The 20,051-nt window shown below is 39.6% G+C and overlaps 1 protein-coding gene across 8 annotated transcripts in view; it reads left to right on the forward strand.

The window, feature by feature from the left end:
* Window positions 1-20,051, forward strand: part of KLHL32 (kelch like family member 32) — a 137,919-nt gene that overhangs the window by 68,881 nt on the left and 48,987 nt on the right. For 5 of the 8 annotated variants that reach the window (XM_054722052.1, XM_054722057.1, XM_054722053.1 and 2 more), the window contains one exon: window positions 11,363-11,578. The exons of 2 other annotated variants lie outside the window; for them this stretch is intronic. In XM_054722052.1, coding sequence (XP_054578027.1) covers window positions 11,363-11,578 — 216 coding nt within the window. The remainder of the gene's footprint in view (window positions 1-11,362; window positions 11,579-20,051) is intronic. One more of the 8 variants, XM_054722059.1, reaches the window with a different exon arrangement.

Raw genomic sequence — 20,051 nt, forward strand, 5'->3', positions numbered from 1 at the left:
CCCTTTAGACTGCCGTAGTTTTCTCCAGTGTGGCTAACATTCCAGGCATGTACTTTTATTTTTATTTTTTCTTAATGACATCTGGTGTTGAACATCTTTTCATATGCTTATATGCCATCTGTATGTCTTTTTTATTATTTTATTTTTTAATATGTTTTTATTTCAGAGAGGAAGGGAGAGGGAGAGAGAGATAGAAACAATAATGAGAGAGAATCATTGATTGGCTGCCTCTTGCATGCCCCACACTGGGGATCGAATCGAACCGTGACTTCCTGGTTCATAGGTTGTCACTCAACCACTGAACCATGCTGGCTGGACATATCTTCTTTTACAAAAAAAAAAAAAAAATCCTCACCAGAGGACATCAGGCGTGTACTTTTAAACATTTTAATTTGTTAAATATTAAAATATTTAATAAATGTATTTACTACTTAACAAATTAAGTTTTAAAACACTTAAAATACTTCAAAATATTCAAATATTTTTAGAGGAGCAAGAGAATCTATGTTTAATTGTATACTAAGAAATAAAAGCAAAAAAAAATTGAATTTTAAAATGTCTGTTATTTTTCCTTACCTACCCACAAATTAATCAATCAAAACTGATTAAGCAGCCACTTTGTGAAGACAGAGGAAGATCAAAAGAAGTACCGAGACAGTCTGTACTTTTATGCACAGCCGGGGAGAAACGTCTGAAACCGCTTGCCAGGGGTTAAATAAAAAGGGTGAAATAAAAGATACGAGTAGCTCCTGTAAATAGAAGTCAGGAGAGGGCGTGATTCTTTCAGCTGGAGTGGCCTGGCTTTCTTAGGAAGTGGAATCTGATCTTGGGTGTCCCCCACCAGGAGGAGAAGAGCCTTTATAATGTACGATCTCTCTTTTCTTACAGGCGCTTTAAAGTCTGTTGAATCAAACAGTCTTTGAATGCTTCACAAACAATAACCATTTGTGATAGGGATTCTTAGGGTTCTCCTTATGGTCTAAAGAAAAACCATGAGCATTCAATTAATTTCCCTTGGCAAACAACATGGACATTTATGTATCTCTGCTTATCCTTGAGTACCAAGTGAAGTAAGGTTCTTTTTCAACATTCTGGGAGGGGGAAAAAAAAACAAAAAAAAACCCAGCGTGAAAAGTCAGGAGGCCTGGGAGTCACTGTGGAAGCTACTAGGCCTGATGCACCTGGCACCTCGCATGGCCCTTCCACCACACCTACCGATCGGGTGAGGACCCTGGCGTGAGGTGACATCAAGAGAGAATCTCTCTCCCTCATCATTGATGTTTCTCTTTCCCTCCCTCTCCCTTCCTCTCTGAAATCAATACAAAAAATATTTTTTAAAAAAGAGAGAGAATCTCGTAAGCTCACATCAAATATTTGAGAGCACCTTTCTCAGCTAATCGCGGGAGATAGGTTCCTTTTGCCCAGTTGTAAAGCCATACCTATAGCCAAGTGTCATTTCCTCCTTCCACTTGAAGTCATGGATGTGCTTTATTTTAAAAACTTTAAAAAGTGTTGCTTTTTAAAATTCGTTATCCAACAAATAGTTCTCAATTAGTCTATGCTGAAGGTGTTACAATTGGCATTGTACAAAAAGGATACAGCAAGCATCAGATATAAAACCAGTTTTCACTAGTTTACTGGGAACATTTTTACTTAGGAGATCTATGCATGAACAGATTAGTGACAGTGACTGGGCATGTGACAGGACACTTGAAGTGGGAAGCGTTAGGATTCAGTCAGTGACAGAGGGCTCTATATTTACTAAGCCCGACTTGGTACTTGGTTCCTAAAAGCAGTCAATAATATGTTTTTATTTAGCTTTTAGTTAACGTTGCTGAAAAAATGAAACCATACTGGTTTTATACGCCGAGGGGGTGTATAAAGTTATTTGGAATAGGCTCTGGAATGGTGTTTCTAAAATTTTTATTTCTTTACTTCCTGAGCAGGGGTGACTTTCCATTTAGAGGAGTTCTCAAAAATGTGATGTAGTGTCACCATTTTATAATAGAAGTTCAAGTTTTATGGGTGCCCTTCATGTTGGGGATAGTACCACTGTCTCCTGACCATGTTTATCTGCAGTGAACTATTGACATGTGGTACCTATGGTGACATCTTGGAAGGGCAGTATAAGTGAAGGGCATCAGTCACTGGAAATGAAAGATCGTAATTACAGTGGTGAAACACAGTATTGTTAAAATAGTCACATCTGTTGAGTATTATTAGCCAGAAAAACCTGGAATCCTGATTCATTTGGTCCTCTTGTAGGGGGAAAATTCAGGAAATCAAAATGGTATTACTTTTATTTTGACCTTGAGAGATCTTGAACACAAGTCACAGTCTGAGAACCCTACCAAGGGACATACAAAGCCCACACTTGTCATTCTCTTGCTTCCTCCCCTGGTATGGGAAGACTGATGGAAGGGCCACAGAGTTTACCCACAGCCCCTAACTGCCCCACTTCCTCCTAGCCGTGTTCTCATGACCTGATAATTTGCCTCACAAATGTAATTACATTTGAATATAACCCCAAAGAAGGTAATACTTGCATTCTTTTCCCTACCGTATTCAGTAGTTAATCTGGGGAATAACTATTTTAATGATTTAATTAGGGGAATTGATCACACAGAAAGATTAAATTTAGGGAGCATATAAGGTTTAAGAATTAATGCACATGGAAAACTGGTGTTTATTCAAAAGCTAGTATAGTGTTTGGGAGCATATTTTATGGCTCTTTTTCTGTTAACTTGTCTTTCACACTATAAGAAATAAATAGAAGGGAAGAGAAAATCCAAATAGCCCCAAACCAAAGGAAAATAGGTACTATTTAAAAAGATTCCCCAAAGAACAACAATGCATATACTATAATTCTGAGGAGAAAGTAAATTTCAAGTGAGAATGTGATAGAAATGAAATCTTTTTAGAAAAAATATGTTTTCCTTTTACTCAAGAGGGTTCCCTATTGCTTAACTATCATTTTCATTCAAAACTATTGCCTCTACCTTTGTTCTTGGCTTTTTAAGTCACAGAATGTGAGAGAACAGAGACAATCTCATAATTAGAACAAAGTATCATTTGAAAAGGTACTTTGATCTGAATAGCCAATTGATAGAGAAAATTATTCTCTATTGGAGTTAAAAAAAACTTGGATAGACTGATTTTTTTCCCACAGTAGAGCTGTTACATTGCAATTGTCTGTTAACACTTTCAACTTGGGTCACTATTACCGATTTTCCCACTTGGAAAACTGAATGGCCACTGGCTTTGCCTTTTTGTGTATACGTATGAAGGCCAGAAGGAGAAGGAGAAGCAAGGGAGGCCAATGAGGTATGAAACATGGCCTGATTTAGATGATGTTCAGAATTGGATAGCCATATTGGAAAGACATGGTCTGTTCTGGTTTTGCTTAGTTATAAATAACAGAAAAAGCTCATGGTCACCCTGGCTAGTGTGCTCAGTGGGTAGCACCGAAAGATTGCAGGTTCAATTCCTGCTCAAGGACGTGTACCTGGGTTGCAAGTTTGCTCTCCAGCTCAGTTGGGGCACATGCAATAGGCAACTGGTCAATGTGTCTCTCACATCAATGTTTCTCTCTCTCTCTCTCTCTCTCTCTCTCTCTCTCTCTCTCTCTCTCTCTCTCTCTCTCCTTCTCTTTCTCGCCCCTCCCTTCCACTCTCTAAAAAAAAAATCAATGAAAAATTGCCTCAGGTGAGGGTATTTTTAAAAAAGCTCATGGTCATCCTTTCATTAAACTCATCTGTATAGAGCATCTTCTCTCTGCTAGATACCAGGGTCCATTACAGTCCTTGGCACCAAGGAGCTTAGAATTAGTGGAGGGAGACAGATTTATGCTTAAAGGGTGCTGACAGGGACAAGTGCTGGGATAGAAATCTGCAGAGGGCAGACCGGAGGCACAAAGGAGAACATGGTCAGTTTGACCTGAACCAAGGGAGCTGAAAAGGTGAAATGTTCACTCATTCAACAAGAATGGCTGTCCTTTGTGCCATACTCCTACCATGTGCCTGGCATTGTTTTAGGCACTAAGAATACAACAGTGAATAAAAACAGACTGGTCTTTCCTCCCATAGAACATCATTTTGGGGTCTAGAGGATAAACACATTATAAATAAGCCGGCAAATAAATGCAGAAGGTAATTATGGATGGTGGTGAGTGGCAAAAGCAAATAAAGTGGAGTAATGTGCTGGAGGGTGACCTGGAGAGGAAGGGAGGTGCACTAATTTAGATAGATGGTCAGCCAGAATGAGGGGAACATGATTCCTCATCCACAGGAATTGTGCATATACTGCTTCCTCTGTTGGGAACATTCTCCCTGCAATCCCAGTACCATCCTGTTTTTAAAATGTGGGTTTTATTATTATTCAGGTATGATGAAGGCAACAGATCAGGAAGACAATTGCCATTAAGGAGATACGTTGACTCTCACAGTTCCCAAGAGCGGGGGAAGCACCTGGGCTGGTCAGGAGGTAGAAGGAGTGAGGGGAAAGCATGGACAAGAGCCTTTATTGTGGCTTCTGTGGGAAAGGCAAGACAAGGCAGGTAATCAGGCGTATGGTTGTCTAGTTTGAATAGCTTGTGCAGGCAGTGTCTAGTACTTGGACCTGGGATGATTAGGGCAAAGGAGAATTGCCTCCTAGAGTGTAGGAGCCAGAGACAGGAGGTGTGGTTCAGAGTATGGGCTCTGGATTGGTTGATGTGCATATGCAAGTCATTTGCTATCTCTAACAATTTTTAATTGTCTGGCCCTGGAAAGGACAGTCTCTCCTTGGTCAGTGAGGTCCCTAATGCCAGAGCATCCAGAATACAGAAATTACAGAAATGAAAAGAATAAACATCTCACCCCACCCTTTGCCAAGTTAACATTGCCTTCAGCTATCAGCTCCATGTAGCTTTTCAGAGAAGCCTTTACTAACTTTTTGCTGTAGGTCAAATCACCCATGCGGGCATTCATAGCCCTATGGTCACCTAAGTTTCCATTTATTTGTAGTATGTTTTGATGAATGACACGCTTTTCCAATAGACTCTACACTCCATGAGGCCTGGCATTGTCTGTTTTTCCTCAATGCTTGGTGTGGTCCTGGCACATGATGTGACTGTGTAGGCCATTGTAAGGTTGAGGCCAAGCCAGGGGGTGGGATTGTCACCCTGCAGGGGAAGAAGGTCGGCAGGACCCAGGCCATGGAAGGCTATGCACTGATAATGAGTTTAGACTTTTAACCATAAGCACATGGGAATCGATTAATGGGTTTTAAACAGGTGATCCATATGACCGTTTTTTTTGTGTGTGTGTTTTGGTAAAAATTGAGGGTTGAGACTTTGATACTGGAGGCAGGACAAGAAATGATGATTTTGCTCAAAGCTTACAAAGCCTGTCTGCCCCAGTAGGAGGAATGTCTACGGTGGCTTCATCACCTCAATGAGGGTGGGTTCTTTTTTCCCCCAACCTCCCACTTTATACAGTTTAACTACTGAAGTGCTAAGTATGCATGCAAAGGGAATGAAAACCTTTGACATGTATAGAAAGTGCTGGAGATTTGGGGAAATCATGTTTTTGAGCAGAAGAGAGGAGAATAAAAAGGTAAAGATAGGGAGCAGACGTGTGATTGATGTTTCTCTTGCATGTGAACGTGTGTCAGTTTGATTCTTTTGCTGTTTATTTAGCCACGGACACTTGTCCATTTAGCCTTCTTAGTTCTCTACCAATGTGCAGTGCTGTATTAGATTGGATTTGAACATTATATAAAACTAGAGGCCCAGTGCATGAAATTCGTGCACACGGGGGTGGGAGGGGTCCCTCAGCCTGGCCGGCAGTCGGACATCCTTAGCACTGCCATGGAGGTGGGAGAGGCTCCCACCACCGTGGCTGCACTCGCCAACCATGAGCCTGGCTTCTGGCTGAATGGCGCTCCTCCTGTGGGAGCGCACTGACTACCAGGGGGCAGCTCCTGTGTTAAGTGTCTGCCCTTGGTGGTCAGTGTGCATCATAGGGACTGGTCATTCCGCCATTCGGTTGATTTGCATATTAGCCTTTTATTATATAGGAATATGCCCTTTGGAAATGAAAACATTTCAGGACTGTGGAAACAAGCATTAAATAGTTACCTTCAAATGAAACAGCAGAAAAGCACCATTAAAAAAAAATTGGATTGTTTGTTTATTTGGTGTTGAGTTGTGTGAGTTCTTTATATATTTTGGATTTTAGCCCCTTGTTGGAGCTGTTGTTTGCAAATATCATCTCCCATTTGGTTGGTTGCCTTTTTTTGTCGTTGTGGGTTTCTTTTGCTATACAAAAGCTTTTAGTTTTAAGTAGTTTCATTCATTTATTTTTACTTTTACTTCCCTTGCCTTTGGGGTCAAATTCATAAAATATTCTCCAAGACCAAGGCCCATAACCTTATTACCTGTGTTTTCTTCTATGTAACTTATTGTTTCAGATCTTATATTTTGGTCTTTGATCCATTTTGAATTAATTTTTGAACATGGGGACAAACTGTAGTCCAGTTTCATTTTTTTGCATGTGGCTTTCCAATTTTCCCAGCACTATTTATTAAGAGGCTTTCATTTCTCCATTGTGTATTTTTGGCTTCTGTGTCAAAAATTATTTGCTTATATACATGTGGTTTTATTTCTGAGTTCTCAATTATGTTCCATTAGTCTATGTGTCTGTTTTTCTGCCAATACCATGCTGTTTTGATTATTGTTGCTCAGTAGTATAATGTGAAGGCAGGTGGTGTGATACCTCCAGCTTCATTCTTTTTTCTCAGGATTGCTTTGGCTATTGGGGTCTTTTGTGGTTCTATTCACATCTGATTATTTTTGTTCTATTTTTTTTTAAGTGACATTGAGATTTTGATGGGGATTGTATTAAATCTGTATATTGCTTGGGTAATATGGCCATTTTAACTATGTTGATTCTTCCAATTCATGAACACAAAATATCTTTCAATTTTATTGTGTCTTTTTCAATCTCTTTAAATAATGCTTTATAATTTTCAGTATACTAGGGGTACCGGTTAATAAGGTGGATTTTTTTTTCAATAGATGGAGTTACACATATGTTGATATATATGCGATTTTATATGTATGCTATTTTGTTGTATTGACAACAAGCTTCAAAACTTCATATGTCAAATTTGCTGAAGGTGTTAACATCCTAGATATTTTTACTCTTAAAAATGTCAAATTTCGTGCCAAAAAAAAAAGAGCATTTGCGGAAAGTTATAATTCATTACTTGATTTTGAAGAAAAGTGCTGCTGAATACTTCGGGAAGCTTATGGTGAACATGCTCCATCTCAAGATACTTGTGAACGCTGGTTTAAATGCTTTAAAAGTGATTATTTCTATGTGAAAGACAAAGAACATCCAGGTCAACCGAAAAAGTTTGAAGACAAACAATTACAAGCATTATTGGATGAAGATACGGGTCAAACTCAAAAACAACTTGCAGAAAGATTAAACATTGCTCAGCAAACAATTTCCGATCATTTACAAGCAATGGCAAGGATTTTAAAGGAAGGAAAATGGGTGCCACATCAACTGAACGAAAGACAAATGGAAAACCGAAAAGTCATCAATAAAATGTTGCTTCAATGGCACGAAAGAAAGTATTTTTTGCATTGAATTGTGACTGGTGATGAAAAGTGGATTTATTTTGAGAATCACAAATGCACAAAATCATGAGTTGATCCAGGTCAACCATCAACATGGACTGCAAGGCCAAATCGCTTTGGAAAGAAGACAATGCTCTGCGTTTGGTGGGATCAGGAAGGTGTGGTGTATTATGAGCTTCTAAAACCTGGTGAAACCGTTAATACTGATTGCTACTGACAACAAATAATCAATTTGAACCACGCTTTGATGGTGAAACGACCAGAATGGTTCCAGAAGACACGGCAAAGTAATTTTGCTTCATGGTGACGCACCATCACACACTTTAAAACCAGTTAAAGACACATTAAAAGATCTTGCCTGGGAAGTATTAACCCATCCGCTGTATTCACCAGACCTTGCTCCTTCAGATTACCACTTGCTCTGATCGATGATGGTACACGCACTTTCTGAGCAGCACTTCAATACAAAGAAGTGAAAAATTGGGTCTCTGAATGGTTTGCCTCAAAACAAGAAAAGTTCTATTGGACGGTAACCACAGATTACCTGAAAAATGGGGAAATGTGTAGCTAGCGATGGACATTACTTTGAATAAAGCACTTTTGGTGTTTCTCTTGAAATTATACCAGTATGTCCTTCACATCCTTTGTTAAGTTTATCCCTAGGTATTTTATTCTTTTGGTTGCAATTGCAAAAGGAATTGCTTTTTGTTTTGTTTTTGTTTTTTTCCATTTTCTGAAGTTTCATTGTTAGTTTATAGGAAAGTAGTAGATTTGTGTACATTGATTTTGGATCCTGCAACTTTACTGTACTTGTTTATTGTTTCTAATAGTATTTTTGTGGAGTCTTTAGGCTTTTCTATATAAAGAATCATGTTATCTGCAAAAAGTTACACTTTTACTTCTTCCTTCCCAATTTGGGTGCCTTTTATTTCTTTCTCTTGCCTGATTGCTCTGGCTAGGACTTCCAGAATTATGTTGAATAAGAGTGGTGAGATTGGGCCTCCTTGTTTTGTTCCTGGTTTTAGAGGAAGAGCTTTCAGTTTTTTATACATATATTTGATTTTTTTTACAGAGAGAAAGGGAGAGAGATAGAGAGTTAGAAACATCGACGAGAGAGAAACATTGATCAGCTGCCTCCTGCACACTCCGTACTGGGTATGTGCCCACAACCAAGGTACATGCCCTTGACCGGAATCAAACCTGGGATCCTTGAGTCCGCAGGCCAATGCTCTATCCACTGAGCCAACCTGGTTAGGGTGAGTTTTCAGTTTTTAAAATCAATGTTTATATCCCCAATTAAGTTAAATTAGTTCTCTGGCTCTTCAGAGTTTTGAATTGGCCTGCTTTTAAGTGCAGGCATCTAATGGGAAGAAACCCAGCTTCTCTATGTACAGATGCTTAAGAAAGAATATTTGGTTGTTAATGCATATTCCAGTCCCAAGTTGCAGGCACCCTTTTTGTGGAACCAGTGGGAAAACCCTGTTCCTGAGCTGTGTGTGTTCTCCGCTCTTACTTTGCAGAGCTTGGCTTTGTCTGCCTCCCCACGTGCTCCTCTCTCCGTGTGGTGCTGCCAGGCGCTGCCTCGAGACCTTGAGCCATGTCTTGGCTATGCGCCTGGGACCTGAAAGGCACTGACACCGAACCCACCCACCACCCATCACATTCCAGAGTAATGTACTGGGACGCTGAAATCATATCCAGGGTCCTGAAGCAGTTAAACTTGCTTCATAGATATACTGACCAGAAATAACTTCTTCATCCAGAAGATGGTACTCAAGTTTGCTACAGAAGCTCTATATACAAGGGTTACATCTACTTTCCCCTCAGAGTAGAATTTATCAATCCTAAAAAATAAGCTTTGGAGAATGAGCTTAAACATTACTTGAAAAAAAGGATGGTGCTAAAGTAAAAATCTTCAGTATTCATTTGATAAAATCTGCTGAACGAGAAGCCAGGATGTTTTGATTGAATAGCTGGGAGCAGGCCCTTGGGTATTTGAGATGCAATGGATTTTAGTGGTCATCTGAGGTTACCTTTATTGTAAAGAAGCACTCATTCCTTTTCAGTTGTGTTGGCAAACAGCTATTAAGCACTGGTCTCTTATGGCTGATTCCTGACATTGAGCTTGACTCCTATTAGGCATATAATTAAAGTGTCATCTCCATCCAAAAGATACAGAATCTAAAGTAAAAAAAAAAAAAAATTAGTCAGGTAGCCGTGGTGATGATGCAGCTGTTACTTGAAGAGTTGTTTTTACAATATCTTTATTATGCATTTTATCATTTAGAGCATCACTGTCTAATAGAAGGGTGATGGGAGCCACATACATAATTTTAAATTTTCTAGCAGCTGAGTTAAAAAATGTAAAAAGAAACAGGTGAAGTTAATTATGATGACATCTTTAACGCACCATATCCAGAATAATATTATTTCAGCATATACTTAATATAAATATTATTAATGAGATATTTTATATTCTATTTTTCTTACTTCTTGCATCCGGTTTATGTTGAACACAGCACATCTCAAATCAGAGTAGCCACATTTCAAGTGCTTGGTAGCCACATGTGGCCAGTGGCTACCACGTTGGGCAGCACAGATTTAGAACATATTCCTTCAAATATTAAAGAAATAAATACATTAAAACAGAATAAAATACTTTAGAAAGAGTTCTTAATACTTTTAGACAACTAGAAAAGGGGAAAAGTATGTTGAAAATTACTTAAATAGGTCAGTGGAGTAAAATAGCTATCTGATGTATTAGTAGTCTGCATTTCTTAACTTACTGGAAAATACTGATCACATGTTAATAATCACAAGTTAAAAAATTAGGGCAAACAAGGACACAGTTTGCCTTGTAACGGGTACGTTTTCTATCAACAAGCCTGTGTGCCCACTCCGATTCCTGCAGTTACAAGACAAAGCTTCCCACGGAGCCAGGCCTCTCTGGAGCATGAGCTTGGAGGCCTGGTTATGAGTTTGAGAACTTGTAGGGACAAGTAAAACCCCCCAAAATGAAGCATTGCTACCGAAACTCTTCGAAAAGGAGGGAAAGATTACCACTGGTTGTCTCAGGCTAATAAAAACAACAACAAAGAACTATTATAAATCATCCATCTTAGGTGGATTCAATATAGAATTATTTATAGTGGGAATCTTTTCTGTGAGAGTTATTTCCTAAGACCTTTCATGTAAATATCTGTGTTTTAATTTCATTAAGTCAGGGTGGATTATTTTTACTCGAAGATGTAATTTGAAGTTTTGGAAAAAGAGAAGAGTTGGTCTATTTTCATATAGTTTGTGTCAGCTACTCATGACTCCCATTTTACCTGCCCTCACATCATCCTTAGTGGAAAAACGTATTGCCTAAGAGCTCTAAAATAAGGTAAGGGTAGGAAAATTGTCTTCATTAGTAAATGTTTCTAAAAAGTTGGAAAGTATCTTAGTGAAACAAGAAACCCCTTTCAACCCCTTTGTTAAGATATCTTTAAATATATAGATTTTAAGAGGGGCAAATTAAGGAGAAAAGGTGAATTCTAAAATAGCAGTTCTCTGCTTAGAGCCTTATAATTGAGGTTTTGGGGTGCTTTTTTTTTTTTTTTTTTTTTTTTATCCTCAATGGAGTGCAGTCCCATTTGTCCCACTCCTATCATGCAAACCTCAATCTGAATTTCTTGCCTGCTCTTTCTTGGATTGATTTCTAAGATATTTTCCCCCCTTTTTTTTGGCACCCAGGAATTAAATATCTTTAATTACTTGGATCTGTACAGACTTGCTGACCTCTTTAACCTCACTTTGTTGGAGAAGGCAGTGATCGATTTCTTAGTGAAGCATCTCTCTGAACTCCTGAAGAGCCGCCCAGAAGACGTTCTAACGCTTCCTTATTGTCTGCTTCAGGAGGTCCTGAAGAGCGACCGCCTGACCTCCCTGAGTGAAGAGCAGATCTGGCAGGTAAGGGTGCTCTGCATTGGGCTCTTCGGGTGTGGAGAGGGCACGAAATGATTAAAAGTTAAAGGATTGTCCTGGCCGGTTTCTCAGTGGTTAGAGCATTGGCCCACAGAGCTATGGGTCGTGGGTTCTATTCCTGGTCAAGGGCATGTGCCTGGGTTGCAGGTTCGATCCCTGGTCCCCCACTCGTGGCTCATGTGGGAGCTACCAATTGATGTGTCTCTCTCACTTTGATGTTCCTCTCTCTTTCTCTCCCTTCCTCTCTCTCTCTCTACCTCTCCTCCCTCTCTCCCTCACCCCTTCCCTCCTCCCTTCAACTCTCTTAAAATCAATGGAAAAAATATCCGTGGGTGAGGATTAACAACAACAAAAAAGTTAAAGGATTGAGGGACAATGAGAAATATTTTGTTTGGTTTGGTCCTTATTGGACTCGAAGTCTCAGAAGTCATGCTCCTTGATGGACAAGTAACTGAAGAACTAGCCCATGACGCTTGGAGGCCTTAGCCAGCTCAGCTTCACTCGGGATTCAGGATTCGCAGGGGAGATGCCTCAGGATCTCCCTGTGACTTCCCAAATCCCTAAGTCAAAGGCTTTGTTTGTTTTTTCTCCTGATAAAAGTATTTTCTTAAATTGAATATGAGAAGAATGGATTGTCAAGTGGTACTTATGCAGTTTCAAGACCAATGGAATCAGAATAAGTTCTGGGCTTGCCTATAAACAACTCAGAAACATTCCTTTGTTGCAGCAGAGAGCAACTGAGACCTTAAATCAAACGAAGCTCTTCTTGCACTGCAGTGGGAAAATCTCCCTCCTTAGTTCATGCTGCATTCATTGCTATTTTCCTGAGCCCTGCCTTTTCACTTGACATGGCATTCTTTTTGAATATCCTTTGTCTCAGGGACAGGAGGATGTGTTGTGTTTTCAAGTTGATTATTCAATTTAAATCCTTCTCTGCTCACTCATCCCCAGTGGCTATCCTTGAACAATCTGCTTGATGTCTGGGAAACCGTCAGAGCCCATCTTCCCCCTGCGTCTAAAGACTGTCTCACTCTCTGAAACACGGGCTAGCCATCTTGTTACTTGTAGGGCAGCATACCTTCAAAATGTCATGATCATGTGAAAAATATTTATATACAGACTATTTTGGGGGAAATATGAAGTTTTCTATTAACTGATAAGGCAGTGAATTACCAAATAGCATTCAGAGAACCAATAGCCAAAACAGAGTGAGACGTGGCTATTAATTAAATCCAGTATCTGACTCTGCAGATTAATTTTCTGATGTCTTTCTCCTTATTTCTTCCTTTGCATTACTTTAATCAGCAACTTCTTTCTTCACTGTTGCTTCCATCAGTGATGGTAATAAGAGCTGCGGTGTACTGAGGACCTCCCAGACCTGGGTTCTTTTCAAACTTTTGACTTATCATCACAGCAGGCCTGAAGGATGGCTGTTATCACCCCATCTAACAGATGAGCAAAATGAGGCTTTAGTGCCTTGTTCAGGGTTACAGAGCAGAGCAAGCCTTCAAGCCCAAGTGTGCTGACACCTGCCCTCATTTCTGCAGTGTCCCACACTGCCTTGAAAAACAAAATATCAGGACACAAAAATAAGCTCTAGATTTTTTTTCTGCTTCTTAGGTATGTCTCATAATGTTTGTTCAGACAGAGGTCAAAAGTGTATGTGGAAGATGAGTTTTAGGTATAAATTTTAATTATCTGGTGTTCTCCCTGTAAACACAAATCATCAGAATTTTGGGGGCAATTCAAAGTGGGAAATTGCTACAGTTTTTTTCTTTGCTTTCCCAAAGGGAAAAAGAAAGACTTGTAATGAATTCGCCATTTAATTGTTTCTAACTGAATTGAGATCTGAACCAACCATCCTTGTGGCTTCTGCCTGTTTTGGTGGCATGGTTGAAGGCACTGCCAGAGATGGACATGGCAATATGCACAAGTCTAGTCTGAGTGTCCAAAAATTCCATACTGTCCACTTATGAGTTACCACAATTGCCTCTCTAAAGGTTACTAATATTATAATGTCAAATTTTAAAAACGGCTTTTGGCTCCAGGCAACATTTTTTTTATACCTGGTCCTCAAGAAAGAATTAAAAGATTCACATAAATATGGTCAATTTAGGCATTCAGCAGGCAATAAGAAACTGTTTTGCTTTATCTTAGTATATAAGTAATTCCCTCATACTCAACCCAATAGAGAAAAATCAAATCAGACCAGCTATATTGCCTCAAGTATAGTTAAGTTCATCATTTTTGCTGAGGTTATACTAGTAATGCAATATACCATGGAAGAATCTAATATTCAGCCCAGGGTGAAGATTGGGTATGCCAGAGGATTAGTGTCAGGGTGCTTTATAGAAGTGAGACTTGATGGACAGGCTGGAGACAGATCTACAGAATCTCATTAAATTGCTGAATTGTTCATTACGGAGTGTTCTCACTGTAATAAAGTGCTCATTGACTTTGACAAATCCCCATCCCATGTCTTAGAGAAGAACGGTGAGGCTAACGGTGTTGGGGAGGAGAAAAGAAATTGGCACAAAGTCAGATAGGTAATATAAAAGTGGATGGAGGGTAGTGCACTTTGATTAATGTGTGCAACTGGTAACTTATGGGAGAGCCCGGTAAACACCACCCCCCACCACCCACACACACACACACAAGTTTATACATGTGGCTCTTCCACAATCTACTGACAATATAATCTGGGACATTCCCTTTATTTTGGTGAAAGGTCTAAATTTCATTCACTAGACTACAAGCAGTCTGTCTCTGAAGACGTGTCATAAGGACCTTCAATTTATCCTCACCGAACAAACTCTTATTCATTTTTTTCTGCTGTCCCTTATTCAGTCTCTTTCCTGATAAAATGTGCTGCAGGCCGTAATAGCCATTCTGTGGATCTGGAAACCTGTGAAATCCCCCAAGATTATGCCTTATATCTGTTCTTTTATTTCCATCTGACCTTTTCAAACTTTATCTTAAGTCTCTTCTCTCACAGAAGGTTTCTTCATCCCCCATAGACAGTTTTTTTCCTCCCTTCCATCACCTGCAACTATTTGTCCTGTTAGTTAACTTCACTTTATATTCACAGGTAATGTAGATACTGCACCCTATACACAGGTATATGGTGTATAAGGCCACAGAAGTCCCCTCAAAAAATTTCTGTATAAAAATTCAATTCAGTTCAGCTCAACAATTTGGTTTTACAGTTTCAAGGCCAGCAATTTCTCAGGTTCCAGATGGAAGACACAATTGATTATGGGCTCAAGAAAGGAGAGGCTAAAAATGAGCAAAACAGCTGAAGAGGAAGCATGGGGCATGAGGTCCCTCCCATTCATGACCTGGCGAGTCTCCACCATTTTTATTTTGCTTTGGGGTTTAGACCTAACTTAGGGCTTTGTTTCAGTAGGACCCTGTTAAATTTCTTCATATAGATTCAACATATAGCTTCAGACTGTTGAGCCAGGATCCTGCTATAAAGTTTGGAGTGGAATAGTGAAACAATCCCCTACCACTCCCACACATCGGGTCTGTTCCATTTGCATAGGAAGCCCTGGCTAATCTCGGTTTTCTTCTGAGGAAAGGGGGATCTCTGCCTTTCCTACCTAAGATCCTCTCTCAGCAGAATGAGGGGGAGATTGCTTTCCATGGGAGTACAGTTTATAGAAAAAGCCTGAATATAATGTAAGTGCTTTTGTTTGCTAGCACAGGAAAAAGGCGTGGCTCTCTCCTTCAGGACTTTTTGAGCACCTACCAAATGGCCCAAACCACACTGCAGTGGAAGGCGCAGTACAGGTTTGCTAACTCCATTTCCCTCTCTCAGGCCTCACCCCACCTGGGAGGGATCCTTATGATTTCAAATCATTGATTCAGCTCCCTGGATTATTGTTTTTTTCTCTAAAGTAGCAAAAACAAGAACCATCCTTTTAAATGGCTAAAGATATTCATTCATAAAAATGAATATTTCATGAGTGTCTATTATGTGCTATGCACAGTATTAGAAGCCAGATCTTGGATAAAAAGCTTTATAAAGATGTTTAGTTATTGGCTTAGAGAGATTTGGTTTCCTCTCTGAATGTAGAGAAGTTGTAGTTTCCTTTAATTATGAATTTATTAACTGTTTTTCTACTCTTAGTGAAAAGGACTTATTATTTATCAGAACAATCCATGTATCAATGTTTTTCTTCCTTTTTAACCTTGCATTGAGGGTACCTCCTTGTGTTTTAAGCCCAACTTTGCCTGGATTTAATGGACCAAACATTTCAGTGGTCACATCACTGACATCAAACATGATCAGACCTTAGCAGGGAGAGTTCGCTTAATCTTGGTCATATACCATTTTAGTATGGCAAGAGGGACCAAGTCCCCTGGTTTGGGATTGAGGCTGATCCTGTGTGTACATTGGTCTTTGAGTCTACATCCCCAGAGGCAGAAGCTGTGCCTATTTTATTTTCATTGAACGCTGCCATGTTTTACCCGTGCCCTCTATAAATAATAAATAAAGACAATAATGTAGAGTTTTCACATTAAAATATATTGAATGGATAATAAGACAGCCTATTATTCCTACAAAAGGTTGGATTTATTCTAGGAACGTTTGTATACAAAATGATTTTGGCCTTTTAAAACTGCATCTTTTCTTGTATGTTTGTTGGAAATTTGCATCCATAAGTCATACTGTTAATAACACATTTATTGTATAGCTCTAGAGATGTAAGTCACATGTTGTGTAGAGAAGTCAACAACCACAAAAGTAGTGTTTTTTTATGAGTCCTTCCTGGGCTTTTATCTGCACAAGATGACCCATTTCACAGCTTGATTTAATCATGGTCCTCAAAAGAAGTTCTAGAAGGTGAACCCAAACAAAAAGCTACTACAGTATTTCATAACAGGTGGACAATAGAGGACACTAGTATTGTACTCAGTTTTTATATTTTTATCTCTTAGATGATAAATTGACCCAAATACACCTCTGGCAAGAGAGAAGTCAGAACTTCAAACAGTACTATATGCCCAACAATACCATCATATTAAATATAATACTTTCTATTTGACTATCACACCAGTCATCCCATTCTGCATTTATCATTGCTTTGCTCTCCTGTGGTACAACTGGGGAAACCAAGGTAACAAAGTTAAAAATCAAATTCATGTCTTCTAATTTGGAGGCTGTTTCTACTTTGGTCCACAGCTTCTGAATTCATAATAGAAACTCAAAAATACCTGGGAGTGATGGGTACAGTGGTGAGTCAAATTAATCCTGTGACTTTAAAAGAAATTAGGAAGGGCTTGACCATTCCTGTTCTTCGGTGTGGTGCCCACAGATGAAAAGGGCACTGAATGGCCTCCTCTGCCTGCCTCTGTGTCTTTGTCATGTGGCTAATTCTAACTGTGCTTGGTGAGATGAGCTTCATTCATTCTTTCACTCATGTCATATAGTTACTGAGTACCCACTCTGCCCGCCCACTGCTCCGTGATGGGTTCTGGGCAGGCCGTAGTAGAAAGGACTGACGTGGTCCTGCTTTCACAGATTTTGGAGTCCGATGTGGAGCTTTCCATTGCTGCTCTTGCTCAGCAGGCCCAGTTCCTCCCCAGTGGGGACTGACCTGTGCCAAACAGTTTAATGATTTCTGTGCTAACTCTGGGCTTGTTGAGACAGTACTGATACATAGGAAAATACAATGCTTTTATTTGATATTTCAACACCAGCCACTACTTTATTCATTGTTAACTCTTGTTCATTGTATATGCCCTCAAACAGCTTTGCAAACCATTGTCAGCGCATGTGGTGCAGCTCAAGCCTCAAAGAAATCAGACTGTGGGTGATCATTTAATAAAAAACTTCCCAGTAGTGTTCTCAGTTTAAACACTTGGACCTTGGTTACTAGACATGATATAAAATACTATGGCCTGAGAACACGTATCCCCAAACAAAATTGTCATCTTTCATCACATTCCTGCTCTTCCTCAATTCAGTGTCATATGTGCATGCCATTGCTATTTTTTTTTCAAATAGGCACTTTCTGAGCATCTTCATGATGTCTCCTTTTATTTTTTTTTACTTACTAGTCCTTAAACTAATTAATTGTGTGCCATTTCTCGATTTTCTTCCTGGAAGTTCTGGTGGCTCCTCCCAGCTACATACAATATTGTCTACAAATGTGAAGAGGACATCTCCACTTCCTTTTTACTAGACACTAATGGAGAGAATAGACAGAGGCTTCTTCACATCCCAAATAGTGCTGTGCTGGAGGATGTTGTATCCTCGGAGGGCCCCCAGCTGGACACCGAGCAACACTGCTATTTCAGGGCTTGGCGCTTGAGTGTATATTTAGTCATCCATCCTCATCTCTGTGCAGCTAATTCCTCTGTGAGGACTCATCCCCAAGGAGCTTGACAGTGGCCTTGCAGTTGTTTGCCTGGGCTGTGTGCCTGTGTGAGACGCATGACACATTCATTTCCGAGGGACTGTGCTCCAACTAATCCTCAGCTCTCCTCGGTGCCAGAGCTGTGCGTTCTCAAGTAGCTGTGAGGGACAGCGATTATCCGAAATTACAGGAGACCTGACTTGTATTCATGGGCTGCCATTCCCATGAGTTAATAGTGTTTTTTATCTCTTCTTTTTTTTTTTTTAAATGAGCACAACAGCATAACAAGGTGATTCATGAGATATGACGTATTTATGTTCCCTGCTTCTAATTTTCATTGTGATTCATGTTGTTTCCAGACTGATATGTTGTTATTGCTGCTGTGAGAAGGAAAAAGATGACTGGAGAATATTACTTATGCATTGGTGGCCTGCAGTAATATTGCTGCTACCTGGATTATCAGGGATTTAAAAAGAAAACCCAACCATGAGCTATACATGAGGTAGAAACCCCAAGGCTAGGCACAGAAGTTAATAAATAATAATAACAAAAATGCCCTGGGAGGGTGGCTTAGTTGATTGGAGCATCATCCTGTACACCAAAAGGTTGTGGGTTCGATTCCCAGTGAAGGCACATACCTAGGTTGCAGGGTTTGCTCCCAGGTCAGGGTGTGTATGGGAGGCATAACCAACTAATGTATCTCTCTCTCTCTCTCTCTCTCTCTCTCTCTCTCTCTCTCTCTCTCTCTCTCTCTTTCTCTCTCTCTCCCTTTCCACACCTTCCCCTCTCTTTAAAATCAATAAAAACATATCTTTGGGTGAGGACTAAAAAGAAAATATCCTCCCCATTAAAAAAATAATAACAATAATAATTCTTTACAGTCTTAGTGAGTGTTATATTTTTAAAGCACTTTTACACATAATTTCATTTGAGTCTCTCATCAGCCTTTAAGGTTGATAAGTGTTATCCAAATGTTAACAAGCGAGGAAACTGAAGCTCACAGAGGTTAAGTGATTAACTCACTTCACAGTGTAAGTTTTAATGTAGGCCTCACTGTATCCTCTTGAAATACACCAAGTCTCTAAGAAAACAGAACCTCAAAGTACCAGATACATCTTGTCATAAGTCAGAGGTTACACTAATCTATAGTGAGTGAATCAACAGTATACATTGCTTAATAAATTACCTAGTTCTGTTTTCACCTGTTGTGCAGCTTTGTGGGAAATTGCAGAAATTACTCCAATAAAAGTAGTACAAGAAAGTGTGCTGAGGGTTTTCTTTATCAGAGCCAAGAAAATTGGCATTTTAGCTGTTTTGTTGAGGAAGAATGGATAGAGAATTCTGACCGAGGCAGAGAACAGCTCTTCATTCCTTTAAGGTACAAGATGATGAAGTATAAAGCAGGAAGAAAGGCCCATAAGGAGGATCACTTTAAAATCCGATCAAGAGATTTAAATCAGTGTGAAAGAGAACCTGGAGTGCCATTATTTTTTGCTGCGCTGTGTAGACCGTGTGGTGAAAATCTGCAGGTGTTGTTAGAGATTGGATGGGATGAATGGAAATGATTAATCATTATATATTCATTTTACACCCAGTATATTGAAAATTTAGAAAGTTATGCAGCAGAAATCAGTAGTCATGTGATGGCCTAGTTTGGGGTTTATGAGACAGGGAATGTTGACATAAGAAATGTCCAAACCTCTAGAGAATTTTTGTAAGAGTTTATTTGAGCCAAACTGATGACAATGCCAAGAAGCAAGATCTGAAATCCTCCAGAGAATGACAGTTTTTCAGTTTCTTTTATACAATTGGATTAAGGAGGGAACATATGGAAGATTACGTGAAGGTGGGAGAAAGCAAGGCACAGGACAGTTAACAAGCTTATGGTCTCCCTTGAGGGTGGTTCCACCTCTGAGGGGCCTGAAAAAGAGGCATTTCGAAGGCGTGTTAACCTAGGTGCACAAAAACAATGGGCAGGGCTTGCTTCAGGCGAGAATAAACCTTTTATATGCCTGGGATGTGGTTACCCACCATGACCTGCCCAGTTAGGAATTTGTGATCAGATCACCCTGTGAAGTTGCTTTTACTCACTG

This window comes from Eptesicus fuscus, chromosome 10, assembly GCF_027574615.1.
Source record: "Eptesicus fuscus isolate TK198812 chromosome 10, DD_ASM_mEF_20220401, whole genome shotgun sequence".
Classification (NCBI taxonomy): Eukaryota; Metazoa; Chordata; class Mammalia; order Chiroptera; family Vespertilionidae; genus Eptesicus; species Eptesicus fuscus.